This window comes from Asterias rubens, chromosome 4 (assembly GCF_902459465.1).
Source record: "Asterias rubens chromosome 4, eAstRub1.3, whole genome shotgun sequence".
Classification (NCBI taxonomy): domain Eukaryota; kingdom Metazoa; phylum Echinodermata; class Asteroidea; order Forcipulatida; family Asteriidae; genus Asterias; species Asterias rubens.
In genome coordinates, this window is record NC_047065.1 from 11,681,348 (window position 1) to 11,693,133 (window position 11,786).

Genomic DNA, 11,786 nt, shown 5'->3' on the forward strand with positions numbered 1-11,786 from the left:
ACAACTTTTAGATTGACTATATAGACTATGGGGGCTTTTGCAATTTTGAAATGCGACCTTAAAGACAGTGGACACTTTTGGTAATTGTCAAAGACCAGTCTTCTCACTTGCTATATCTCAACATATGCATTAATAATTACAAACCTGTGAAAATTTGAGTTCAATCGGTCATCGAAGTTGCGATGAAAGAAAAAACACCCTTGTCACACAAAGTTGTGTGCGTTTAGATGGTTGATTTCGAGACCTCAAGTTCTAAATCTGAGGTCTCGAAATCAAATTCATGGAAAATTACTTCTTTCTCGAAAACTATGGCACTTCACAGGGAGCCGTTTCTCACAAGGTTTTATATCATCAACCTCTCCCCATTACTCGTCACCAAGAAAGGTTTTATGCTGCTAATTCTTTTTTGAGTAATTACCAATAGTGTCCACTGCCTTTAAAAGAAGATGTCCAAGCCAAGAATGATCTCGACAAAGCGCTAAACCAACGGGGGGTGACTTGGCTCGGTGGAGGGGTTGCCTTATTCATCCATGCTCCTCAGCCTTTGTTCAGAATCAACAATATTAAGCGATTATATAAGTCTTTGTTGGGCGTATATCTTTGAGAGCTCATTCACCGGTGTTTACGCGGATCTCTTGGAGGTGTTATGCCATGATGGGAATTCCGTGTACGGGTTGGAGACATTGTGCATACGGTATACTACACTGAAATTTCAACGTGTCACCTTGGATCTTTCTCGAGAGACTTCGAAGCTGTGTTTTCACTTCAACACATCATCTTTACACCAGGTAACTTAAGTATGTGTTTTTCTTTAATATCAGAGAGTTGAACAGTATAACATTCGTACAATTTGTTTGATTATTGGTTGCATTTTAAATTAGGCAAGTATTTAAGTAACTATTTTATTGGAAGGAAACTATCTAGTGAAATCCATGACAAGTCATACGTGTTAGATTTGGTCATCAGTGGCTGTCTTGGCTGTCGCAGAACAGAACATGGCGCTATTCAGTCGGACCACTTCTATAACGGAAAAGTTTCCGTTTGGCGGCACTTTTCCATTTGATGCGTACAAAGATTTTAGTATCTAATTTACCTCAATGAGATATCCCTCTTTGTACAAAAAATTGTGAAATAGTGGTGGCGCCATACGTAAAGTTATCCCAATTATGTTGTACCCACTTTTTAAAATGATAAACATGTTTATCATTTTGAAACAGTAGTTCTTGTATTGTGATTAAATATGCAGATGACACAGCCTTGACTGGATTAATTTCTGGCAATGATGAATCAGAGTATAGGATAGGAGTTAATCAGTTTGTTGATTGGTGTGAAAGAAATAACTTAGTTCTTAACGTAAATAAAACAAAAGAAATGGTTTTTAACTTTCAAAAAAACATTCAACCTGTACAACCTGTTAAAATTAATGACATGTTGAAGTGGTAAAGGAATACAAGTATCTGGGAACTGTAATTGATGATCAGCTGAACTGGAACTCTAACACCACGAAAATCTATAAGAAGGCTAATCAACGGTTGTACTTTGTCAGGAAGCTGAAGTATTTTAATGTTAACACCCGGATTCTTAATCTATTTTATCAGAGTACCATTTTATCCTTGTTGACTTTTTGTGCAATCACTTGGTTTAATTCACTTTCAGTTTTTAATAGGCAAAAACTAGTTCGCATTACCAAACAAGCCAGTAGGATTATTGGTTCAGATAATGACGGTCTTCAGGAATTAGTTAAGAATAGACTTATGAGTAAGTTCCATTTGTCTGACAACACACATCCCCTTTACCCACTGATTGTTCACAACAAATCTGGTAGGATCCGTCAACTAAGCCTTAAGACTAACAGGTTCAAGAACTCATTTTTACCTATTGCTATCCATAATTTTAACTGTGATTGTATTAGATAACTGCAATGCATCCAGCCCTGTGTACTGTCTTAATTGTTTATTATTGTTTTATTTGATTTTCTGGCATCTCCTGTGCAATTTGGCCTCTTTTAATTTGGGGAGGGGGTCCACTACCCAATCATGCTTTAGCGTTTGACTGTTTGTTTGTTTGTTTGTTTGTTTGTTTGTTTTTGTTTTTTTGTTTTTTTATATAAACTTTCATTTTTTTAACTTACATTAAGGTTATTGTTTATGTAGTATTGTGGTAATTCTTGTGCAATTTTACATTTTAATATTTTATATGTTGCTGTACAATAGGATTGTAAATTCATGTATTTTTATATACTTGACGAATAAACCATTCAATTCAATTCAATTCAATTCAACCTGTTCACATGGTTTGTAGGATTCAAACACACAAAACTAAACATGTTGACAATTTGAGCTCAATCGGTCGTCGAAGTTGCGAGATAATAATGAAAGAAAATACAATCTTGTCACATGAAGTTATGTGCTTTCACTGATGCTTGATTTAGAGACCTCAAACTCTAAACTTGAGATTTTGAAATCAAATTCGTGGAAAATTACTTCATTCTCGAAAACTACGTCACTTCAGAGGGAGCTGTTTCTCACAATGTTTTAATACCATCAACCTCTCCTTATTACTCGTTACCAAGTAAGGTTTAAAATCATGCTAATAATTATTTTTTAGTAATTACCAATAGTTTATACCATGGAGGTAGAATTATTTCTACCTCCATGGTTTATACATGTGCATGTCGAACAAACTCATACATGTACTTAGAAATGTTGTGAAAATTTAATCAATGGAGAGCTGTTGGTATAAACAAAAAATTGAGAAACGGCTCTTTCTGAATAGCGTAGTTTTTTGAGAAAGAGGTAATTTTCACTCTAATAGAAGATTTCATCAGGCGTGATGCATAATGATACAATGATTGTATCTATTATCTGCAAAGCACACACATTTTTGTGGACATTTTGTGTGTTCTTCCTTTTTATTCTCTTGCAATTTCGATGACCAATTGGGTTGAAATGTTCACATATTTGGTTAGTTTATGCATAAGGCTGCAATACACTAATTGAGAATACCGATCTTTGACAACATTACACAAAGTTGTCCGTGTTTTTAATATGAAAACACAATGTTATATTCATTTCAGAGTCGGAATTTTTAGGAAGTAAGCCTCCAAGGGTCAGCCGGTGGCATGTGAGCTCAAAATGGCGGGAGCGGTAAGTGAAGTATTGTTTTGATAAAACACTCGAAATTGTATATTTTTTGTTTTTTTTAAGTCCATAGTCAATGGTTTTATTCTAAGAGTCAGTAAGCAATATCTTACTATATTTCAAGCACGAAACGTTTATGACCAGTCCGGCATCATTCGGTGCTCGGTTGTCAGGAATGCCAGTCAACACGCCTCCACAAGTTGCAAACTAGTACAAACTAGCATAGACAATGTATATCATGCACGTACCACGTAGAAAGTTGATTTAAAATACCTTTCCAGTCTCACACAAGATAATGAAAACCAGGGTAGCAATAACCATTATATTCAAGATAAGAGGAATTAAGGCAGGGCTTCAATTTTAGGACTCTTTTTACAAGTATTTTACAAGGAAATATTTAGAAAATGGACTCCCTCTACATGATATTTCGGCATTGACATAAAAGCTTATGGCGACCCTCACTAAATCAACTGACAAACAGTGCAAAATGCTAATATCAACCAAATTAAAGCCAGCTTTTTACAGTAGCGAGGAAATTACAGATTGACTCATAAACTTTAATCCTCTGCTCAATTTGATATGGGATTTATATTTGGCTCTCAAATCTGTAGTATAGAGTACGTATTTTTTTGAGGGCCTTTGCACAGTAATAATGAGGCAAATGCTATGTTTTCTACCTGCATATCCATATAAGGTGGTGCAAACTTAAAGCCATTGGACACTTTCGGTAAACAGTATTGTCCAAAGGCCCACACTTCGTATTTAACAACTTATATATAAAATAACAAACCTGTGAAAATTTGGGCTCCATCGGTCATCGGAGTCGGGAGAAAACAACAGGAAAACCCACCCTTGATTCCGGACGTTTCGCCGTGTCATGACATGTGTTTAAAATAAATCTGTTATTCTCGATAACGAGAATTTATAATTGTTTTAAAGACAGTGGACACTATTGGTAATTGTCAAAGACCAGTCTTCTCACTTGGTGTATCTAATCACATGCATAAAATAACAAACCTGGGAAAATTTGAGCTCAATCGATCGTCAAAGTTGCGAGATAACAATGAAAGAAAAAACACCCTTGTTACACGGAGTTGTGTGCTTTCAGATGCTTGATTTCGAGACCTCACATTCTAAACTTGAGGTCTCGAAATCAAATTCGTGGAAAGTTACTTCTTTCTCAAAAAATAATCCATTTCAGAGGGTGCCGTTTCTCACAATGTTTTATACTACCAACCTCTCTCCATTACTCGTTACCAAGTGAGGTTTTATGCTGATAGTTATTTTGAGTAATTACCAATAGTGTCCACTGCCTTTAACGTTTTCTCAAAAAGTAAAGCATTTCATGGAATAATATTTCAAGAGAAGTCTTTCACCATTACCTTCTGTAAACCCTGGAAGTTATTTGTAAATCTGTAAAACTTTTATTTGTTTTTCTGTTCCGAAAGTGTCCAATGGCTTTGAATGACGGTAACTCTTTTAGGTCACTGCCCCATTTGTTTAGTTTTTAATTCAACAGATATTATGTTTAGCCTTCGTGAAAGACTTTTTTTTTTGCAGAAGTTATGTTATAAGGAGAATATACCTTTTCGCAAATACCATTGCGCAAGCGCAGACTGTTGAATGAGGTGCATTGTGAGATAGGTATGGATCAAATTTGGACACCAGCTAGACCACAATGCACCTAATTCGAAAAGGTCTATGGACGAGAAAGTGTAGACTCCAATTATTGACTCCAGTTCTTGATTTTTCTCTTTAGAAAGAAATCTTCATGTGCGTTGTAATCGTCGGTCTGATTGTTCAAGGATGTTTCTTATTGATGACTTCAAGCGTTCACAAACATAAGAACATTGTAGACATGACGAACATTCGGGCCATGACAAACGACATCAACCATCCTGCAATAGAGCGCCACCAGCGGTCAAATAACGAGAGTGAACAATTAATTGCGAACGATGTAGATAAACAAAGTCCGCAGCAATTAAGGGTTGCCTCGACCAAGTTGTTGACCATTGATCCAGCCACTGTCAAGAAGACGCCTCCAAACTCGTCCACAGAGGGCCGCTGCCATTACAGGGTCCAAGTGTACGACAAAAATGGAAAACTTTCTGTACACAAACCAGTGCTTAAAAATGTTGTTAAACGATCTACAGGCGGAGCAGTTGTACGAACCACCATACCCTGCGACAATCAGTGCACTATTGAGCTCACTCTCGCTGATGAAAAGAACAAGTTTGAAGGAATGGATGCAGTTGTCTTTCATTTCATGAAACTCCTTATTCCAAAACCCCTTCCAGAGCCGGCACATCCCAACCAGACGTGGATATATCACTCGTGGGAGTCCCCGCGTTCAAACAACGGCGAAGGTTTAAAGATCAACCGTCTACCTGTCCACGCCACGTGGACATACCACCGGGGCTCGGAGATCGTCACTCCGTACGGATTCTACCGGCCAGGGGTCCCCATGACAAACCAGACGAAATCACCCAAAGAATGGGTTAAAGGAAAGAGGAAATTGGTAGCGTGGATGGCCAGTAACTGTGTTAACACCTTCTGGCCAAGGAGTGCCTTTGTGAGTGAATTGAAGAAATTGGTTCCCGTGGATACTTATGGAGCGTGCGGATCGTTGAAATGCACACCGAGCTGGTCAAAGAAATGCACGGTGGACTTACTGCGACAGTATAAGTTCTACCTATCTCTGGAGAATGCGGAATGCGGTGATTACATCACGGAGAAACTATGGCAGAAACCGCTGATGCAAGGAGTGGTTCCAATCGTCTACGGTCCCAACAGAAAAGTCTACGAGGATCTCACACCTCCAAACTCATTCATATACGTCGGTGATTACAAGAACGTGAAAGAACTCGCGGATTACCTGAAACTGTTGGACTCCAAACCCGAGCTGTATGCCCAATATTTAGCGTGGCAGTACAAGGGTAGCATTGGACTTCCTAAACCGATGCACGAGTCACATGAACCTACCATCTTCTGCAATCTTATACCGACGATAGAGAAAGTTAGACGGGGGGAGTTGAAGAGAGTGCCGGTCGGACAAAGCAAATTTGCAAGAGCGTGTAGGGCTCCCGTTAAAGGTCGATCGGTCTCAATTTACGGTGTACGGAAATGGGACCCTTGGTAAAATAATATTTATAAAAATTGATTGATTTATAGTGTGTACATTCCATTAAAATATACACAAGCGCGTAACAAAATATAGACAATGCTTACAAAGCAAACAACTGGTAAAGGCAAGGAAATACGAAATACCACCCTAAATAAGAAAGACAACATTATTCACAGGGCAAGGGAAAGCGGCCTTCTTGGATTTATTAAAAACAAGAGTTTAAAAAGCAATTAGGTAAACAGAATAATACTAATAATGATATTCAAAAAAAATAGTTAAAGGCCTGACGGTTCGAGCATAACAGAGTCTTATTAATATAAGTAGCGTTTATTATTTCATTGTGATTAGTCTTCGGTTTTTTTTGTTTTGTTTTTTTTCAATTCAGAAAATAAATCTTTCCGAAGAAGGTTTTAGGCGGCAAAAAAACCAGAGTTTGCAAGTAACAGAGCGCTTAATGGAACACGTTGCCTTGGATCGGACGAGTTGGTCTATAAAAAGCGTTTATAACCGTTTGTCATAAAACGCCTATGGTTGGAAAGATGTTTTCAAACTAGAATTCAATGATCCACACAATATTATTTGCGAACTAACACGGTCGGCCATTTATGGGAGTCAAACATTTTTTTTTTTACTCCCATAAATGGCCGACCGTGTTAGTCGACGAGGTAAAAGGAAAACCGTGCAATTTCAAGGCGTGTTTGTGTGAATCAATATATTCTACTTTGAAAGACCAACTCGACCGATCCAAGGCAACGTGTTCCTTTAAAGGCACATGACACTACTATTGGTAATAATATTGTAAGCATAAAAAGTTACTTGTTCAACGATCAATGGAGAGCTGTTGATAGTACAACACATTGTGAGAAACGGCTCCCTGTGAAGTTACGTAGTTTTCGAGAAAGAAGTAATTTTCCACCAAAATATTTGAATTCGATTTCGAGCCCTCAAAATTAGATTTTTAGGTCTCGAAATCAAGCATCTAAAAGCACACAACTTCGTGCGACAAGGGTGTTTTTCTTCCATTATTATCTCGACGACCAATTGAGCTCAATAACAGCGTTGTTATTTTATGCATATAAATGAGATACACAAAGTGCGATGACAATACAAATAGTGTCCAGTGTCTTTAAGAATACACTGAAAAATAAAACCAAAGTAAATTTACATAATTCGTTTTTATATTATGATAAAAAAGAGCAAAGCATTACAAAATGGTCAACTATTAACAGCTGAGCGGCAGGCAGGATGACTGTAGGCAATATCAGTTTGTTTGTTTGTTTAGCCAGAAATGTTCTATAAAGTTAGGTGCAGGCACCACGCAAGGCAAGTCACAACTTTATTAAAAGTCTAAATTATCATTATATAGATGTGGTTGTTTTAGTTCAGGGCCCAAATTCATAGAGCTGCTCAAGCACAAAACTTTGCTAAGGCAAACAAATCCTTGGTTAGTACATGTGTACAATCAGATTACTGGCCAAGACATACACTCAATGGGGGGCTTTTAAAACGCTTGGTGGCAGCAGACTTACCAGGTAAAAACCATTGTTCTCGGTAATGCGCGCATGCTCAGAACTACGTAAACAATGGAAATTTTACCGGGTAAGTCTGCTGCCACATAGCGTTCCAAAGTCTCCCATTGTTGTGCTAAGTTAACAACGGCTAAATACCAGTCACAAGCAATGTATATGGCATGAAATTTTTGCTAGGAACATGTGAAAAATATTGAGCAAGCTATTTTCGTGCTTAAGCCGTTTTTTTTTTGCTTAAGCAGCTATATGAAATTGGGCCCCGGCAACATCAACAAACACCAAGAATGTTAGCTTGGGTGCTACAAATATTCATAGCATTATGTAACAATTAAAAATTTACAAAAGTGAGTTTTACCTGCGACGTTATTTCTTGATTTGTGCTGTCTATAAGCATAAGTTGCAAATTTGAAAAATCGTTATAATATTGTAATTTTTTGTTTTTTTAAATGGTTATTGATCGTCGACGAAGTCGAACACTATCGACCAGTGATGAACCTGTCACATACTAAGATAGATATAAGATATGTATCAAATGCAATTATTTGAGATTAACTTGAAAATTAGTGAGAACAAATTTTACTGAGGTGGCAATATGGTTGTACTAAGTTTAGAGGGAATTTCTCACTCAAATTATGAAAAGACTTCAGACCTGAAGCCTTTTATTGGCCGTATGAAAGCATACAAATTTGGTCGTTTTTTCTTGCATTATTCTCTCGAAGACGATTGAGTCGATAATTTCACAGGTATGTTGTTATGCATGATTATGTTAAGATACACCAAGTGATAATCTTGGCCCAATTTCATAGAGCTGCTAAGCACAAAAATTTGCTTAGCATGAAATGTTTGCCTTGCTCAAAACAGGATTACCACCCACATTTCCACGTGATTTTTAGGATAAGCAAACAACAGCTGATTACCAGTAACAAGCAATATTCAACAAATGGAAATTTTGTTGGTAATCCTACTGTTTTTATCAATGACGAAATTTCACGCTAAGCAATTTGTTGTGCTTAGCAGCTCTATGAAATTGTGCCCAGGTCTTTGACAATTACCAAAGGTGATAGGTCTTTGTTGAGTGTATTTCGTGAGTTCATTCATGTGGCCATGTCGGGGTACCGTATGCACATGAAGGCAACTTCGGTAGTGTGTGTATAGAACATGTACATGGTACAGTACACGCACGCTCACTCACGGCAGGCGTGGCCCCGGAAGACACACCAGGACCATGCTCAAGACCCTGATCGAGGATGCAGGAGTAGTGAACAAGGAGGAGCTAATCGGCTGTATGCAGGATAGAGTTGTGTGGCGTGTCAGACATAGAGCCCGACTCGAACATGCGACAACGCGACAACTCGGGTCGACTGAAACAGACATTGTACAGTACACTGAAAATTCCAAAGGTAGGCCATACGGGTTAAACATGGTCTTCTCCTCCCGTTCCGACCCCCGTGGATCTTAGAGAACTCCGTGTTTTTTTTAACAAAGTCATTGCTGGAGCTAATGACTCCGACAATTATCCACAAAAACGCCAGTCAAATTTGAGTAAATTTATTACAAAACACTACACTGTTGAATGGGCGCATGGCCATTTTTAAATGTGCGCGGTGCGTTTGTTTGTTTTTTTTCCCCCAGTGCCTTTAAAGGGGAGGTTTACGTTTGGTAATTTTTCAAAACAAATACAGTGTATTAACTTAAAAACTGACTTGGTATTACAAGCAATGGAGAGCAGTTGATAATATAAAACATCGTTGAAAACGACTCCCTCTGAAGTAACGTAGTTTTTGAGAAAGGAGTAATTTTTCACTAAAATAATAAAAGACTTCTGGCTAGAAGTCTTTTATTCCTATCTCGCTGAAAGCACACATTCAAATTCGTCCAACAAGGGTGTTTTTTCTTTCATAATTTTCTCGCAACTTTGATGACCAAAATGAGCCCAAGTTTTCACAGGTTTGTTATTTTATGCTTACGGTGAGATACACCAAGTGAGAACACTGGTCTTTGACAATTACCAAACATGTACAGGACCTTTAATTAGACGGCTTCGTAACGATAACTGCCTCCCAATCATTACTCATGAGGATTTTACTCCCGTCTTTCTTAGAGCACTCACTGCTGGCCATGTACTCTATCACCTCCTTATACTTGGTCGCTGATGCCGTCTTCTTGAATTCACTCACTTGAAGACAGAAATCAAGCAAGAGATCCCCGTCCTCGGATGTCTCGTCAAAGCATTTGGTAATATCCATTTCAGAAGTGTATCGACTCAGGACATAAGGGATGTCATGGCGATCAAACGAGCTAGGCATGTCATGTTGTGAGTCGGATGTACGACTCCAAAACTTCCACAAACCACTTCGGTCTGAAAGAGAAAACAATACATACCAAGTCTAAGATTTTTTTTATTTGAAAAAAGTGTTACGGGGCTTTATACACAACAAATTAAAGATGGTATGTCAGATTTTTGGCCCCAAACATTAAAAAATAGAATTTTTTGAGTGAATGGTATTTCAAAGAGTATCACCCGCTCTAACGAAAAAAAGTTTAACTTTTACTTTAATGTTCAGGAACCATGACAGCAATTTAAAACGTTTCTTATAAAACACATAAGATTTGGTCACGTGATATATTGTCGGGATCCCGACAAAAACTATTTTTGAGCACTTTCTTTCACTGCTACTAATAAATGGCGGATTTTATCGAGCAATGGCTCAAATGAAAGCTTGTGACTTTCTCGACCCCCATCAAAATACCTAATTGATTTTAAATCAAAATTTAAGGGTCAAATCGGCCAAAAATCTGACATAGCCTCTTTAACCTCTTTATGATCGAGCAAGGGATGCTGGGAAAAAGGGCGTGGCGAGATCGATCACCCCTGAGAACGAGGTTGAATTTTCCCATGTTATACATCAAAGATGGCGGCCGATGACGCGTGTTGACCTTTCTTTTGCAACGTCACAGCCCGAGTTTTTGCCAACCCTGGTTGGAAAACTATGGAAAGCAATGAATGCAAATCAAAAACAGATCGCTACTGTTGGTTACAATGTACACAAATATTCAAACATTGTGTTGATTTTGTTGAAAACAAATAAATTAAGGGAGGTACTTTATTGGTAGCAATGCAGGCGGCGTTATCACTCTAAGTCGTGGCACTTCAGTTGGTTTCTCCGGTTCCCCATCGCAGATAGCGGACTCCTTGTGTTAGTACTTTATATTAACGGAAAGTTTGCAGATATTGTGAACTTGATTAAAACAACTGTTTATGCGATTGAGTGTTTTACAAACCTTCGGCTGTCCATGCCAACCAAGGCGATTTGTTTAATCAAGAAAAGAAAGGTCTATCCATCTATTATAGGACGAGTAACTCGTCCTATAGGTCGTCTACGGCAACCGAACTTAACTCGTCCTTAAAGTCCTAAGGTTATTCCTAAGTTAATAGACATAAGCATAAATTAAGTCTGAAGTGGCCACAGGGCTAGGTCGTTTATCCGCTGATTTTTTTTACAACATAGGCTGGTCTGTTTACCTGATAGGAGAATCGAAATCATTATGCCGCCAGGTTCCAGGAGGTCGTAAAGATACATCAATGAACTGTCTACGTCCTCAACGTGGTACAGGGAGTGAATAGCGCTGATGAAATGAAACTTGGTTCCAACTCCGTCAGTATCTCTGTATTGTTCAAGGGTTTGCTGTCGCCAGTCAAACTTCACACCTTGTAGTTCGTGTCCCTTGGTTTGAACCAATGCCTTGTACTTGGTGATTTGATCTTCATCTGGTTCAACTACACGGTTAGTGATGATAGGATAGTTCTTCAGTAGTGCGGTCAAAAATGGAAACTCCACTTCCCCTGTGAATAGTTTAAAAAAATATATAATAGCATATAATTATTGCGCGGGTCATTAAAATGATACTTATTATTTCTTGCAATTTTATTACATTTACCATTAAATTCAACATTAATGATCAATTTTTTATGATAAGAAAACCACCTTGTGT

The 11,786-nt window shown here is 38.0% G+C and overlaps 2 protein-coding genes across 4 annotated transcripts in view; one reads left to right on the plus strand and one right to left on the minus strand.

The window, feature by feature from the left end:
* Positions 1 to 423: 423 nt before the first annotated feature.
* Positions 424 to 6,691, plus strand: LOC117288796. Of its 3 annotated transcripts, none has more exons than XM_033769636.1 (3): positions 704 to 788; positions 3,077 to 3,146; positions 4,900 to 6,691. In XM_033769636.1, exons 2-3 carry the CDS (start codon positions 3,135 to 3,137, stop codon positions 6,277 to 6,279), a joined length of 1,392 nt encoding a protein of 463 aa, XP_033625527.1. In that variant the 5' UTR covers positions 704 to 788; positions 3,077 to 3,134; the 3' UTR covers positions 6,280 to 6,691. The 3 variants fall into 3 exon arrangements, with proteins under 3 accessions (XP_033625526.1, XP_033625527.1, XP_033625528.1); XM_033769637.1 differs by having other exon boundaries at positions 714 to 797; XM_033769635.1 differs by lacking the exon at positions 3,077 to 3,146 and having other exon boundaries at positions 424 to 788.
* Positions 6,692 to 9,820: 3,129 nt separating this feature from the next.
* Positions 9,821 to 11,786, minus strand: part of LOC117288930 (putative uncharacterized protein DDB_G0271606) — a 4,439-nt gene continuing 2,473 nt past the window's right edge. Inside the window, 2 exon segments of the mRNA XM_033769804.1 lie at positions 9,821 to 10,152; positions 11,317 to 11,637. Coding sequence (XP_033625695.1) covers positions 9,821 to 10,152; positions 11,317 to 11,637 — 653 coding nt within the window.

Coding starts and splice junctions, on each gene's coding strand:
- LOC117288796 (XM_033769635.1), top strand. CDS start 531: ATGCTCCTCAGCCTTTGTTCAGAATCAACAATATTAAGCGATTATATA. Junction 789..4,899: donor ACACATCATCTTTACACCAG/GTAACTTAAGTA, acceptor TTTTCTCTTTAG/AAAGAAATCTTCATGTGCGT.